The 16852-nt window shown below is 48.3% G+C and overlaps 1 protein-coding gene across 1 annotated transcript; it reads left to right on the top strand.

Moving 5' to 3' along the window:
- Positions 1–208: 208 nt before the first annotated feature.
- On the top strand, positions 209–16663 carry LOC144179322 (uncharacterized). The gene is made up of 3 exons (XM_077707618.1): positions 209–952; positions 6282–6430; positions 14420–16663. Exons 1-3 carry the CDS (start codon positions 282–284, stop codon positions 14566–14568), a joined length of 969 nt encoding a protein of 322 aa, XP_077563744.1. The 5' UTR covers positions 209–281; the 3' UTR covers positions 14569–16663.
- Positions 16664–16852: the final 189 nt, after the last annotated feature.

Here is a 16852-nt window from a genome sequence, read left to right as displayed (position 1 = left end):
TACGCCTTCAAATTATGATTCGCTGCGCTGCTAAATTTTCCCATATCGGAATGACGCACAGGCGAGTATCTCCGTTTTCTGAGGGCGAAGCATCTGGCGCAAGCGGGGAAAGCCCCGCCGCATTTCCATTCGTTTAAGAGTAACCCGAGCGCTCGCAATCTGCCCACGACGGATATGACACGCGCCTCTACTTATCTACGGTATCTCGCGGCCTGGTCAAAGCCCCACCAGTCCGTCTTTGCAAGCGAGATCCTCAAAACCGCTAGCTTAGCCTTGAAGCCATGCCGGGGAAGCTCGGACAAGCGTCGTGCGCCCTCCGGGTCCTGTGCCTTCTGTCGTGGGCAATCCAATGGGCGAGTTCTTCGCCCTCCTGCTTTTACCCCACCGTGTCGTCGGGCCAACTGACGTACTCCTGCACCGGCATCCGGTCGTCTGCCGAACTAGTGGACCGCTTCCAGCCAAACCGAACTGCCGAAGGCAGTCTGAGGCTAGTCTTCGAGGACAGCGTCCTGGAACAAATTCCCCCCGGTCTCTTCAACGGCTTGCCAGTGTCCGCGCTGCATTTCAAAAACGTGGTGCTCACTGGTAGACCCAGCCGGACCGACCCCACCCCGCTGCGTGGACTGGAGGGCACCTTGGAGAAACTGGTCTTCAGCCACAACAGCACGGTTCCCGAGAACTGGGCGTCGTTCCTGGTCGGTATGAGCGCGCTGGCTGAGATGGTCTTCTTCCACATGAGCGGCCTGAGCTTCGCGTCCGGTGCGCACAGCGGACTGCCGAGCTCGCTGCGCAAGCTGCACCTGGTCAGCTCGAGCATCGAGAGCGCCGACGACTACTGGCTGTCGTCGCTGGTGAACCTCGAGACGCTGTTGCTGCGTCACGTGATCCTCAGCACGTTCCCGCGCACCGTTCTCCCGACGACGGCCGGAAAGCTGCAGACGCTGCTCTTGGAGTAAGATGTCGCCAAAGACGGCGTTTTCATTTTAAGTGCAGATCACTTTAGGCGCTCGCCTTTTCGTCGTAGCTGCTCGCTCGACCCAAGTGTATAGAGCACCAAGGCGGCGTCCCGGGGTAACGCTGTTGTTCGCGGAGTACACCAGAGGCTTCGAAAGCCAAGCAGTTTATATAGTCATAAGCGTTCAAAGCTCTTCAAACGCTGCGGTTGTCATACATCTTCCTGTTGTTTAGCGCAAAGAAAACTATAGGTACATTTGAGGGAAAAATATACGTAATTAACGGGTAGCGCCCGCGTTCCTTTATTTAAGGACGCCCGTTGGGTTGGTTTTTACGGTAGTAAACGCCAAATGTGGCAGTGCAAAGTCGGCATGTGCGGGGAGAAAAGCACAAAGAGAACAGAACTCCCGCTGGCGCAGTTTCAGGCAGGGAACGCGCGAGCACTGCGAAGGCGGGAAATTTGAATTGCATAGGGTTGTAGCAGTAAGCGGATAACGGCGGTAGAGCCCATTATGGCTAACCACTGCTCTGCACTTCCGACAGCTTTCACATTGAGTGGAACAACTCTTTTTTTTTGCTTCTTTGTCGGGCTAATACCGCGCACGCTGGACTCCGTCCGTTCGTATACGTATGTTCATGCGTGCTCTAGACTCCCATCGCCATCATGATCATCGTTACAACTACACCCTCGCTATTCTGGAGATGGCACGCTCTTCGCTAACGCCCATTGCGGAACACTAGCTTGGTCTCGAGATTCTGGATCATGTCACCCCGTTTCTTCTCCCTGTAGTGGGAACGAGGACGCGGGAGTAGTAGTAGTAGTATGAAACTTTAATGAGCCTTACAAAGTAGGAGTGGTTCCCTAGTCCGGGAATCCAAGTGACGACCGGGCGACCGACGCCCTAGATGCCAGTAGTTGCTGGACGTCCAGGTGGTCGCTGGTGATCAGGTTCTCCCACAGCTCATGGAGGAGGAGGGGGGAAGGAAAGGGTGGGAGGTCAGGGTTATGCGTACACTCTAATAAAATGTGGACGAGTGTGCCAGGTTTAGAGCAAAAAGTGCATTGGGCGGGAAATTGAGTGGGAAACGTGTGGTGTAAGCGAATTGGATGGACGAAGGTATATCCCTACTGCTTCCGACGAGAAACAAGGGAAGAAGTGGAAAAGGGAGGCGTAGACAGAAGTGCACACTGGCCCAGTAGTGTCCCTGTTTAGGACCGGGATCATTAGTGAGGATCTGGATAAAAAATCTGGTATGTGTAGTCCAGAATAAAGAGGGACATAATCCTTATTTTGGGGGGCACAGTGGCCTGAAGACTGCTGCTTACTCAGGCGAGGTTCGTATTGGGCAAAGTGCATCCGTGTTTTTTTCTTCCCCTAAGGCTCGCCTGAGGAAAGTTTACTCCTTCCCGCCCTTCTCTAGATAATCCACATCGTCATTATTTTTTCACGGAAAGGATACAGTTTTTCCGTCGTTTTTTTTAGTGTGCTTTCGTTTTCGGTGTTTTTTTCTTCATGTTCCAGAACCTTTAGATAGCTCCAGACCGCACGGCGTCCGGTTAGTTCGTCCGTGCATTCTTATTATGGTGCGAAAGAATTGTCTGCATTCTCTGTGATTCTTAAGGCCGTTTACGGATGTGATCGCATTGCGGATGGGATCGCAGCTAGAATACTTTGCCTGAACACGCGTAAGGTCTGCCACGTGACCTACATAAGCTTTCTCTACATACATGCCGTCGTCGTCTTTCCCCTTAAAAGGACCATGAAGACATAAGGCAACTCTGTTTAATTTGGAAGAACTGGCGTTCAGTAGCTTACTCAGACCCATGCCATTCATGAAAGACGTTTGCTTTTTACCCCTCAAAAACGCAAGAACTACCGCAAAATCTTCAAATTTTCGCTCTACAGTGAGGTAATGGGGGCAGAGTTACGTACTTTGACCAGTACTAAAAGCACAATTAACAGCGTGTTAAGTGCATGCTAGCATTCAATTGATACGATCAAACGCTACTAGAGGCCCTTGTTACAATATCCCAGTCATGTTTCTTGGCGATGGCTTAAATGGGCGGCTGCCAATCGAACGAACGAGTTTCTGTGACGTCATAGAAAGTTGCCGGAAAATGGTTGGGGAGTCACCTCTGCTGCCCACGTTTTCTTTAATATTCGGCCAATCAAACGAACGAGATTCTGTGACGTCATAGAAAGTTGCCGGAAAGTGGTCGGGGAGTCGCCACTGCTTCACACGTTTTCTTGAATATTTTTCTTAGTTGTTCGAAGTTTGCGATAAAATTGGGTCATTGTTATCGGGACAAAGCAGTATTTTTAATAAACCTAACACGTATTTTGATACTCCCGGCCCCTTTAAAGGCCTTAATAATGGTGTCGAAATTTAGACTTTGGGGAGAGACAAAGAGAGGAGTAGCCATTTCTATAAACTAAATAACTGTCCCTCTCTTTTTCAGTCAATATGCTTCCTCCGTGTGGTACGACATTCGAGTGTAGCTCGTTCTGCTTGCGAATGATTAATACAGCAGCGACAGCCTGGTTAATGTATTTTGTTTGACATCAGGCTTATGAAACTCAGTGTTAATTACTGTGGGCGGCCTCAAAATAATAAGCGGCAGAGTTTTAACGCGAAGGTAAAATTTATGAACCTTCACTCCCTTTACTGAGATCTGCAAAACACGCCTGCACTTCAATTATGGCCATATGAAGACTACTAAAAATGGAATTGTTTCTACGTGCTGGCGCTCTTCAACTAACTCTGTGAATTTAATTAGCTCTTCCGGGTGCTTTAATTGCAAATAATAGGGCGTACGTTTTTGCTCACCACAAGGTGCAAAAATTTACAGTTGACATGCGTTTTCAATCTACCTATAAAAAGGGAAATTGATATTGTGTGAATGCTCTCTCGTCTGCTTCGGAAAAATTGAGTCAGCCGAATGGGGTAAGTGCAGGGTCGTAATGTAAAGAGGGCAGCAAGCAGGCCGACTGCACTGAAGAAGGCATGAAACAAGCGTTTTAAAAGATGCCGTTCTTCCGCAGTGCGGTATACTTTGGACATATAAGGCGCTGCATGAATGGAGCGTCTGCGGGAGCTAGAGTACACCTAAAAAATCTGCTCGGACAGTCGTTTGACAAACCATGGTAAACAATGCCGGTGTGTAGCCTTGTTGAAGTGTTTTCGACGGGTCTGACGGAAAAAAGTGAATGTGTACAGTTCAGCCATCCATCATTGTCTGGCGAAGAAATGATCTATCTTAGAGTACGAAGCCGTCACCCCGTGCCCGTCTGTTGTTATGCCGGTGGTCCGATAATATTGTATGATTCCTCGCGTTCCGATACAATCGCCTTGTTAGTCGAGTGAGTGAGTGAGTGAGTGAGTGAGTGAGTGAGTGAGTGAGTGAGTGAGTGAGTGAGTGAGTGAGTGAGTGAGTGAGTGAGTGAGTGAGTGAGTGAGTGAGTGAGTGAGTGAGTGAGTGAGTGAGTGAGTGAGGGAAATGAATAATTAAGATTATTGCGAGATTGTCTTTGCACAAAAATTTCCGGCCTTTCCGGCATTTTTGGTCTGGTGCCACTCAAAAGCAGGCAAGCTTGCGAGCAGCCTGCTCGCAAGCGCGTGCTCGGGCTGGTAGGGCGTTTTTGAAGCAATAAACGTTTGTTGTCGAGCGGTCTGGTTGAAACTTGAAAGGTAAGTATTGAGCTCATCACTCAAGCTCGGCGCGAACTCAAAACACAAAAGAAACGGCAAAACTGTGCCTACAGGTTCAGACATAGAAGAGGTTCGTCCACAGCTCCGACGACGGCGGATCGTCACAGGAAATGCGAGAAATTACCCGCGAAGTTGACCAGTGACAGCCGATCGGACAGCCATGGCCTCAATGACGTCGCTTAGGCCATGCCAGGGGTGCATAATGAGGATAACTGAAGAGAGCGCGGTTGGTTTTTTCGCGTCTTTCGCAGCGATTTGCGCGCTCACCGCTTCACGTGCACGTGTAATATTTGGCGCAGGCATTTCTGGTAGTGTAAGCTAAGCGTAGCGCAGGTTTGCTTACACTGCTCAAAGAGATTAAATATCGGCGGGTCAGCTCCTTATGTATCGCGTACCGCCTCAGTGGTAGGGTGAGATGGCACTTGCTTAGCAGAGCGGCAAAGAACGACAACAGCAAAAAGTTGATTAAAAATTGACGCCGTTGCACTCAATGTGAAAGCTGTCGGAAGTGCAGAGCAGTGATTCGCCACAATGGGTTGTACCACCATTACCGCTCACGGCTACCATCCCATGAAATTCAAATTTCCCGCCTTCGCAGTGCCCGCGCGCCCCCTGCCTGAAACTGCGCCAGAGGGAGTTTTGTTCTTTTAGGGGCGAAGCACCTCAAGGCCGAGGCTTGTCTGTCCGGCGTCCGTCCTTGGTCTGTGCTCACGGCACAGCACCGTGTCAATAGAAACATCTGTGAACAAAATGTCACAAATAGTTAACAAGAACACAATAAAAGGTTCACAAAAGGTTAGAGAGAGAGAGAGAGAGAGAGAGAGAGAGAGAGAGAGAGAGAGAGAGAGAGAGAGAGAGAGAGAGAGAGAGCGCTGCGGTGCAAATGGGTATATAAGCGCGTTCCAGACTACACACACTCTCTTTCTGCCATGGATGAAAACGAACGTAAGGCGCGGCATGCGGCGGCTCAACGTCTACGCAGACAAGCTACCCCGAAGGCGAGAGCTCCGGAAGCGGCGGCAACACGGCAACGCCGACAACCAGCTACACCGGAGTATATACTGTACACACGCGTTGTCACTAATGTACATGCGCGAGTGGGTAATGTCACTGGTCATTTACGGTAAGAACGATCCCCAGTGCTTCGCCCACTCGTCATGATTCACTTCGTGGAGATACGTGAATTTTTTGTGCTTGCTTTTCCTCTCGCACGCGTGCCGGCGTTGCACAGCCACTTTTTTTCCCGCTTACTTTCGTGAAAACCAACCCAACGAACGTTCCTAACTAAATGGACGCGTACGCTGCCGGTTAATTACGTATATTTTGCCTCAAGTGTGCCTACAGTTTTCTTTGCGCTAAACAACGGGGAGATGTATGACAAGCGCCAGCGGTTCACGAGTTTCGAACGTTTATAACTACATAAACCGCTTGGCTTTCGGAGCCTCTGGGTTACGCCGCGACGACGGAACGCTGTGTGGCTCTACGTGGGTCGAGCGAGCGAGCTACGACGACAAGGCGAGCCCCTAAAGTGCTCTGCACTTAAAAAAAATCAATGCTGAACCTCGGCATCTGTCATCCCAGCAAATCGCAGCGCATTGCTCCCGCTTCACTTTCAGAGGATGCTCGCTGACGGCCTTTCCCACCGGTCTTGACAAGGGCCTCCCGTCGCTCAAGTATGTAAGTCTTCAAAGCAACCAGATCGTGGGAGTCGGAACCGAGGACTTGGCCTCCTTGGCCAACAAAGGCGTCGTCGTGGAGCTTAAGGGTAAACTTTCCTCTTCGTTTTGTGGGTTTCCGAGCTTCACAATTTCTCTCTCTGTGTGTGCTGCTTGAACGGCGCTAGTTTGCGGCGTTACTCATGTAGGTGCACACTGAGTGTGAGAAGTTAAGAGAAACAGAGAGAGAACGATCTTTAATGAAGTCTGGCGATGTTAGCCGGGCTAAAATGCCTAACTTGCTGCACCAGTTGACGACGGGATGAAAATGATGGCGACGATGTTCAAGAACTTGATGCGCAAAGAAACGTTGAGTTATTTACAGAGACTGGTATATGCCTGTGTGTTGCAGGTACTCTATCAGAGCTTTTGTACCCCGTAAAGCACGTTTGTGACATGCCCGCGGTCCTAAAAGGTCCTTTAGCTGAATGTCCACGGAAAGCGGTAGTCCCAAAGACACTGCGAGGGACACTCGTTGCGCACTAAATCGAGCACATTGACAGAGCAGGTGCTGGAGGGTTTCATCGCACATCACAGTGTGGGCAGAGTGGCGATGTAGCTTGTTTCATCTTAAAAAGAAAATTGTGCGTGTATGCGACTTTCAACCGCATGAGATTTAGAATTGCTTCTACCCGCTTAGAGAGTCCTCTTGGCATTTTGAATTTGCAGCTTGGATCAATGGAAGATAGGGGCGCGTGATGACGTGATACGTCATCCCAGGTTGCACGCTGCATGTTACATGCCGCGTTAGATGAAAGGACAGATGCATATTTCCTGGAGAATGGTATGTATATATATTACCGCTGAATGATGGTTATGCGTAACGGATGCAGCAATGTCCGCATTCTCATTGCCAGTTATCCCACAATGGGCTAGAATCCACTGAACTGCTATAGGATGGTGCGCTTGTAGAGCTCGGAGATGCAGAGCGTGTATGTCAGATGCAAGCTGGTCTTTTGGTAAAGAGGCTAGACATTGAAGGCAAGCCTTTGACTCTGTGAAGATAGCTTACTTTAGTGCGGGCTGCTTGATGATGTGAGCGAAAGCCACCCTCAGAGCTGCAAGTTCGGTAGCCGTGGTTGACGTTTTGTTACTGAGCATGGAACTGATGGGGTGCGTGATGACGCAATCCATACACGATATTGGATGATGTCGATGACACCGGCCCATCAGCGTACACACGAATGGGGTCTTTGTTTACCCGCGAAATGTTGTCCAGAGCGAAGAACTTCGCGGGATTTGAAACATGCTTATTCCTCGTTATGCCGGGCACAGCAGTCGTGACTGACATCCAGGACGGGTGCTCAGAAGGAGCAGTCTCTTGATAGACCTTCGGCAGAAATTCACGCACATCTTTGGCCCAGCTTGTCGCTAAAAATGGCCCCGCTGTCTTGCCAACATCCGCAGACGCGCACGAAGCAATTCCTGCGTGCTTTGAGCGAGTGGTGAGAGCTGCCTGCATTCTGTCAGCGTTCCGATGGTAGAGGTTGTCTTTGCAACGCCAATTCAGACCCGCACGATTGTGCTTGCATGTTCTCTACCCCTTTGACCGTTCTTTTTGATAGAGGGAGGGACCAAAGCAGGGATGATGTAACACATCAGGCCTATGCAAAGCGCTTCGTATAGCCGGAGAAGAGAGTTGACTGAACAACCACCGGTGTTTGTAGAGAGCATGCGGAAGATGCGGGCGAATGAAGTAATCTTGTCCTTCAAGTGGCGACCATCAGGCGACCAGGTGAGATTACTATCAAATGTTCCACCCAACAACTTGTGGGTCGGGACGTATGGATTTGCAGTCCCTCCAACAGTGAGGCCGTGGCGCGCAAGGTCACGCTTTGTAAAGGCTATCGCAGCACATTTGTTCCCTGAAATCACTAAACATCGAGTTGCCACAAATTTCGTAATGGAGCCAATTGCTCGCTGCAGTCTTGACCGTAGCACTCGCCTATTATGGCCAGAACTCTAGATGCAAGTGTAGTCGGCGTATTTCTACCGACTGTGTCACGCATTTCTCCATGCCTACTGTGGCAATGTTAAAGAGTGTAGGGCTCAGCACACCCACCCTGGGGAACACCTCGGGTCACCTTGTGTAGCGATGAGTCGCCGCTGTCCGTAGGAAGGAAGGAAGGAAGGAATGATAATACAGTGCATGAAAGGTAGGGAGGTCAATCAGGTTGCAGTCCGGTTGGCTACCTTACGCATGGGAAGTAGGAAAGGGGGAATTTGAAGAGAAATAAAGGATTTGAAAAGACGGGGATTGGAGCTTGAGGAGCAAGAAAAGAAGAATGAAAGGTAACTACATGTACACATACCTATCCGAGAGGTAGTCCGATAGCCACACGTACATGCGGCCCATGATGTCTAAAGACTTTAGCGCCGAGCGGATGGCTTCATGCTCGACGCATTCGTACGCTGACTTGATGTCGAGGAACACGGCAGCAGTAATGTTCCGCCGACACTTTGCTTGTCTCATGCTATTCGTAAGACCGATGAGGTTGTCGAGGCTGCTACGGCCCTTGCGGAACCCAGACATCTGCGCCGGGTATATATCTCGGATGGTTAAATCCCAGTCCAAGCGGAACAACACAATCTTTTTCATCAGTTTACCGACACAATTCAGGAGCGTTGTAGGTCGGTAGGACTCGATAGCGGTGGGAACTTTACCTGGCTTTAGGACTGGGACAAAGCGAGCGTGGTTCCACCTTGGCTCTAGACGGCCAGTTTCCCACGAAAGATTGAAGGCATGCAGGAGGCAACTTTTTCCCTTTTCACCTAGATGCGAGAGGGTTGTGTATGTGTAGGTGATGTCATCCGGGCCTGGGCAGCTGGATTTCTGACAGAAGCCAGTGCAGCGAACAACTCTCCCATGGAGAATGGCTCGTCCATTGGGGACACCGGGCCTGAGCATGCCTCGGGGGGGGGGAAAGTGTGGCGGAAGAAGAGCTGCTGGCGCTGCAGTGATTTTCATGCAGAAGGCGTCAACGGCTTGGAGGTCACTGGTGTTCTCGCTCAGTGAGATGAATTTGAACGGGTGCAGTTTAGTCTGTGGGGTCCGCAAACTTCGGAGGAGGTGCCATATTCTGAAGAGCAGCTTCCGGGAGTCCAGCTTGGAGCAGAAGGATTCCCACTCATGCTTAACGAGCTTGTTTATATGCCTACGAATCGCCTTCTGGGCTCGTCTTCACGCACGGATATCTTCAGGCGTTTGTGTCCGGCGCGCTCGTCTTTCTGCTCTTCAACGCACTGCGCGAAGCGTCATACTCAATGTCGGCGGCGGTGTATCTACGCGGCAGCCTGAGTACTTCGCTGCATGACTTTCGGGATCTTGCCATCGTGTCCACGAAGGCTTCATACGAGCTCACCGAGTCCACGCCTCCCTCCACCGCAGTTCTAAATGTCTCTGAGTCAGAGGAGCGAATCACACGCTGTGGACGAGAGCCCGGGAGACCATCCAGTGCAATGTAAGTCGGTGCATGGCCGCCGCCATGTAGTTCATGTCAATTGCCCAGCTCGTCCTACGGAGGAGTTGGCACGAAACAAACGTGACGTCGAGGGGGCTTGACATCTTTCCCCGGTAGCAGGTGGGCTCTCCAGAGTTGACAACGCACATATCGTGCCGGTGGGCGATGTTCGGAAGGTGCCTCCCTTTATTCGTCGCTTTCCTGCTGCTCCAGATGGTATGATAACCATTGAACTCACCGGCCAGGATGTGCGGGGCTGGTGTAGTACAATGATGCCTTCTAAGCGCTTTAAGTACAGTGATACACGAGGTGGAATATAGGCGGTGATGATTGTTAAGGACAAGCCGGTGTCGCGAACTGTGGCTGCCACGTATTCATTCCACGCATCCTGTGAAATATCATTCTCTATTTTGGTGAGATCGTTTCTCACCGCTAGTGGAACTCTTGAAATTTATACGCCAGTTAGTGACCGTAGAACTGTGTAGCCAGAAAGGCGTATGTCTTCCATTAGCCGAGATTCGGAGATAGCGATCACCGGAAAACGAGAGAGAGAGAGAGAGAGAGAGAGAGAGAGAGAGAGAGAGAGAGAGAGAGAGAGAGAGAGAGAGAGAGAGAGAGAGAGAGAGAGAGAGAGAGAGAGAGAGCATCTTTATTTGTCCTGCAAACGCGACGCGGCCTCACGTCGTGTCAGCCGGCCACTCGGCTTCCGTCACCTACTCATGCTTTACCCCCGGGTGGGGGTGACGCTTTCGGGCGTTGAAGCTCGAGGGCGTCCGATACTTGCTGGACGGAAAACGATGTTTTCGTGTGAACTGGCGGAGGTCCAAAAGGCGCCGGTTGAGTCCGCAGGCGTTTCACTGTAAGATTGTAGCTTTATCTCGAATTTCTTGCACTCTGGGAACTGTTATTGCACCAGCTGTAGCAGCTAACGCCCTTGCATAAGGAGAGTTGAAACATAATCCTGGAGAGTCAGGATAGCCACGCTTACCAGTGATGAAAGGGGGGCGAGGAAGATGCGCACAGCCTCTACTAGAGCTGATATCACTGATCGCAAGCCCCCGGAACTCTGATGATTTTTTGGCTCACGCTGCTCTCGCAGAGATGCTCGACGGGCAGGCTTCGAAGTTCGTACAGCTGGAGCCAGAGTCTCGTCTAATGTCCGAGCAGGCGCAGCTGGACATGCCGGCGTGGCGGCATCTTTTGAGGGGGACTCATCTGTTGTTGCTGCAGCTAGTACTGGCAGAGATGCTGTAGGGGATCGAACCACGATGCTATCATGGTGCTACTATATACAGCTGTTGAACAGATTGGTTTAGGTGAAATCGGGAACCCAAGCCCCATTTCAGAATTTATCGTCATCCACTGAGCCGATCTGGGCAAACGTGCTAAAACTTAAACTACAGTTACAGGTGTGGCCGAAATTTTGTTACATAACTAATAATTAAAAATGACAAGAATTAAAAAACACACCGGAAACGCTTACTTGAGGAATGTACCTATTTAACCATAACCGCTCTATTAGCGCATTGGGAGTAGAGGGGATGGTACCTTACCGTACCCAAGGCGACTTTTGGTATCAATTGGGAATGAAAGAAAAAAGAAAACGCAGTATTTGTGCAACGGCAAACGTATATTACAGTGTCAATAACGTCCGCTCTGCACGCTATATTTACATTTTTGATATATCTCTTGTGGTCTGTGAGTTGTGGTCTGTATGTTACGTAGTCTTTAAATCAGGTCGTAGCATGCATAGAGTTTACCCTCTCCATTCCAATTTAAAATACTGGTGACCATGAGGGGGTGAAAATATTTGCCGCGGTACAGAACGAATGAAGTCCACTATTTGGTTTTTTGACGACATAACATAATCTCAATTTATTTTACACTCTGTTATCCCGGTCCCCAGGAATCGGGTAATCGTTTCTTTCTTTAAACGATAAAAGATATGTCAAAGTGAATAGTTTAGTACAAGGTCAGCTTAACGAGCTTTTTAAACAAGATTAAAGATTCGTGGCATAACGCTATTAAGGGATAGTTGGGAACCTGTGCCTGTTATATCCCCCAACTCTCAGATCGCAAGAAGTGTCGTTTGACGAAAGAAAGGATAACCTGATTTCTTGTGACCGGGATAACAGCGTGCAAAAAAAAATGAGGTTAGGTTATCTCGTCAAAACATCAAATACTGGACTTCACTTGTCCTGTACGGCGGCAAATATTTTCACCCCCTCATGGTCACCAGTATTTTAAATTGGAATGAAGAGGGTAAACTCTACGCATGCTACGACCTGGTTTAAAGACTACCTAACTTACAGACCACAACTCACAGACTAAAAGAGCTATATCAAAAATGGGAATAATGGTACGGAGCGGACGTTATCGACAATGTAATGCACGTTTGGAGTTGCACCAATACTGCGTTTCTTTTTTTATTTTATTCCCAATTGGTAACAAACGCCGCCTTAGGTGCAATAAGGTACCCTCCCCTATACTTCACTTTTAAATATAAAAAAACGCCCGTGTGCACGAGATGTCGGCGCACGATAAAGATCACCAGGTGGTCAAAATTAATCCGTAGCCCTCCACTACGGCGCGCCTCATCGCCTGCGTTGCGTTGGCCCGTTAAACCCTACAATCAATTAACGTTGACATATCTGCGCTTTGTGAATAACCATTTAATGCAACTTTCACTTCCGGCAAAATCAACAACAAATAAAAACCGCTTGACAAGTCAAAGAAATCTGATGCAATAAGCTCTCCCCTTTAACGCCTTTCTGAATTGCCTGAACATGACAACAGGAACAAAAAAATCCCGGGCCACCTGCGCTAACGTGAAACCTGAGGAGCGAAGCATGTAGTGCATAAGCGTATTCTTGACTCCTTGGCGTTTTTGCCGACGGAGATGAAGCCATAACGTGAAACCTGAGAAGGACCGAAGCATGCAGTGTATAAGTGCATGCTTGGTGCCTTGACTTTTTTGCCCAAGGAGATAGAACCATTGGGGGGTAGAGGCATGCAGCTTTGCTGTAAGTCTCGTGTCTTTAAAGCACGAAGTGTTATAGCGTGATGCGTTGGAAAACGAGTGTCCCGGTGTTTTAGTACCATCGCTACATGATGATACGACGACATCAGACGACGACAGTCCGAGCCCCTAAGGGGCTTCACCCCTAAAATATCTCGGGAACAAACGCAAGTGCACTGCGTGTTTTATAAGGATACCGTATGACCCATCAGGGCCAGAGTTTTTGCGGGCTAAATGAGTGCCATACCTGCTGTGGTAATGGGGCGACAGCGGCGGTGGTCAATCCCACAGGATGGATATGCAAAGCACCTTGTGCCGAATGAAGATTGTGCGGCCCGCGACACGAGCTAGGAGCGCAGGAGGAAAAGCTTTACTTTAAGCCTGGTGATGTGGGAGTGGTTCCTCAGTACAGGAGACCATGGGACGACCATACTGTCTCAGCCCTGGACACCAGGAGTCGCTGGGCATCCAAGTCAGCGCTGGTCGTAAGGTTCTCCCGCAGTTCAGGTTGGGGAAGGGAAGTGGGTAAATGTGGGACGGCGGAGTTATGTGAGCACCGCAAGATCATGGGTATGAGGGCATATGCATGGGTTAGGGCAGAATTTACATGTGGCTGGGTATTGGGTGGGAAGGAAAGGTGTTTTTTGGGTAAGGGTGAAAGTTGGGTGAGGAAAGGTGCTTGTTTGAAGTCTCTGGAGCATTAGGATAGGAGATGGCAAGCAGTGTGTGACTTGGCATTGGAACGATCGGACTTCTGGGGCGGGCTCTCATCCAAGTAAAACTATGGTTTCCGAAGACTCGGTGTCTTTCTTGGGAACCGCGGCGGGAACTAGGACCCCGGTACCACAGAGTAGTGAAACATTTGGCGTGCTCTCAAAGGAGCCCAGCACCAGAACACCTTCTCTGATGCGACAGAAATTGAAAACAATATGTAATGTGTATCTATCGCAGTTTTTAATCTGTGAGCATTTTTCGCCGAGTACCCTACACCACCAACCGTGCAACGCTGCGTATTTGCACAAGAATGCCTATTTTGCGAAGTTAACACATTAACTCGTTATAATAGGCTAAATGAAGATTATTTGTCGAAGAAAGTTATGTAATGAAATAAACTAGAAAAACTAAATATGATCTAATGAAATCAAAAAGTAATTCAAGCAATTAAGACATACATTAAAAGTTAAAAAGTCGTGAAACCCTTCCAATGCCTTGTGCATGCGAAATTTGAACATTTGACGATGTAAGACATTCAATCTTTTCATTGTGCCCATGTAACCGAGCGGTAAAACAAAAAATAAAAACAAAACATAACCAAACAAAATGTGAAGTCGCCCAGTACAGCCCAACGCAAACTAAGATGACGAAACGTAGCCCAATTTGGCTACTGCATAGCCAAACATAGATTTACTGAACCACAATAAAGACAAGTGAAGTAAGAAAGCTTAGGAGTGCAAAGCTCAGTATTTCTGTGCCATTTTTCTTTTCGTAAAGCCCAATTTTTTCCAAGCAGCCCGTCTGGCCCTTTTAAGAAGCGGTCATATTCCTTCCCTCACACGCAGGCAACCCCCTGGACTGCGACTGTGCTCTGCTGCAGTTCCTCGCGAGGAACCCGGGACGACATTCAGTCTACGGCCAGTGCAAGACGCCGGCGTCTCACGACGGACGTAACCTGAGAACGATCTCAAGGCGTGACCTCATGTCGTGCTAAGGAGCGACTACAACGCAAGCAGTATTCATGACGTCCTAATATAATTAAAGACTAATCGTTTTTATTGTCGAGCAATGCTTCGGGCGAAGAAGGCCTACCTTTAGCTTTTTAGCAAGAAGTTTGAACATTTGAAAGTTTGAAAGTGAAGGCCAAGAAAAGTTTGAAAGTGAAGAAAAGTTTGAAAGTTTGAAAGTGAAGGCCAAGTACCTTGGCCTTCACTTTCAGCAGGATCTAAAATGGCGGCATCACGTCGAACTTACTCTTGCAAGCACTAACCGTTCGCTTGGGTTGCTAAAACGTAATTTAAAACAGGCTCCATCACAGTTAAAAAAGATTGCTTTCACCACTTTAATTCGCCCTAAATTGGAGTATGCTAGCGCCATTTGGGACCCTTATCAAGCCTACATCGTATCAAATATTGAATCCGTGCAAAACCGTGCTGCTCGGTTTATTTACTCTGATTATTCTTCCTTTTCCAGCGTCACTAACTTGAAAAACCGTGCTGAACTAGTTGATTTGGCCGTGCGCCGGAAACATGCGCGCTTATCACTTTTTCACAAGCTTTATAACCACCCGTCACTGCGTGAAAGTTTTTTTGAAAGCCCCTTTGCTCTCTTTCCACGACGCGATCACCCCAATAAAATTAAACGCCCACAATGTCATTCACTTCGTTTCGCACAATCATTCATACCGCGCACCATTGTTGAGTGGAATGACTTGCCTGCACATATTGCCACCGAAAAAGATTCTAATAAATTCTTGCAGCTCTTACACACTACGGCCAATAACTAGAATTTTTTTTTGTAGTTTTTACCTCTAGCATAAATTGTGGCAGTAGCTTGCATACGTTGTTCTTGCTCTTGCTGCAGGCTATTTCTGCATACGCTGCCACTTGTTATGTTCTCTGTTCTTTGTTTTTGCGTTATATTGTTTTCTTTTTCAGCCAATATTATGGGCGCAATAGTGTCAAGCAAATTTTTGAGGTCTTGCGAGCCATGTTCCAAATTTATCTGATTGTTTAACGATTGTACAACGCGGTATGGCTGTAAGTTGTATTTATTGTCTCTTCCCTTCGTTGCGACTAATTACTGGTTATAATGCGTTTTGTATTTTTGTTAGTAATTTTGTATAATGTTGTCTTGCCCCCCTCCCCCCTATGTAATACCCTCGCCAGAGGGCCTTTAGGGGTACACTGAATGAATGAATTACTTTCTAACGCTGAAGTCAGCCAGCCGATTCGCGGTGGTGGGTTAACGCTTAATCGTCGCGCACGTACGCCGGAAATGACTCTGACAAAAGAGGAAATTAATCGCTGTATGTAGACTCGTGTATGCCCTTTATGATCGCTTGCCACTTCCACGTATGCTAGTTAGCCTTTACAGGCTTTCAACGGCAGCTGTTTGACTCCATCACGGAGCAGTGACACAATTGCCGGACGCACACACACACTCCATCCTCCTTAGACCTTCAACTATTTCACGGCAGTTCGACCTACAGTGATAATTCGACAGTTTCAAGTCGACTGCAGTGGCTCATGATCGGTACTGCCCATACAGCACGACCTTTTGACTCACTGGAAGGCTGCGCCGAAACCACGGGCAGAAACCTAGTTATCACGGCACGTGATGCAATTCCGATTGCATTCATTATGAAAGCGTTATAATTCCTCGCACATCAGGCAAACATTAGCTATGTCATGAAGACGTGTTGCAGAATTTATCTGCCTAATTGGTTCTCAGCAATCTTGTTTCGAACCAAACAGTGGCGGCTTTTCCTCGCCTTAACCAAGCACCATCTTGTCCCCGAGCGGTGGGTGTTTATTTTAGCCATTTTAAATACAATCTGGAAGAGTCACCGCCGTCTGATAATATTTCACTTGCGCAGTTGGAGCGTGATTAAGTGTTAAAGAAAAAATTCCAAGCTTCGGATGTCTAACATTTCGGGGGGCAGTGCTGCAAGCATTCCCAAGAAAGTTTGTAAGAAATGTATTAGTTTTTTCTTGGCTATATGAATTCCGCCGTCACCGGAAGGACACTGACGTCGACCTGATTAGGGTATCAGCCGTGGCAACAATAAAGTTTTTTTCTGGTCTGATCTTAGCGTCAATATTTATAACGCACGACTAATTATACATATCCACATGTGTGCATAGTGCTTAGATGTTGTCTGCATACAGATAGTTTTTAAAACAGCACTACTTAAAAGTTTCACGGCAATGTTTCCAAAATAACAAACTAAACGAGCGATTTCAAAAATAACTAACTAAACAAGCGAGTAAAGAAAA

This window comes from Haemaphysalis longicornis, unplaced genomic scaffold (assembly GCF_048455015.1).
Source record: "Haemaphysalis longicornis isolate Haplotype H1 unplaced genomic scaffold, Haemaphysalis longicornis Haplotype H1 scaffold_4, whole genome shotgun sequence".
In the NCBI taxonomy this organism is placed as follows: Eukaryota; Metazoa; Arthropoda; class Arachnida; order Ixodida; family Ixodidae; genus Haemaphysalis; species Haemaphysalis longicornis.
The sequence above is the reverse complement of the archived record's forward strand: the minus strand, read 5'-3'. Positions and strand labels throughout refer to the sequence as shown.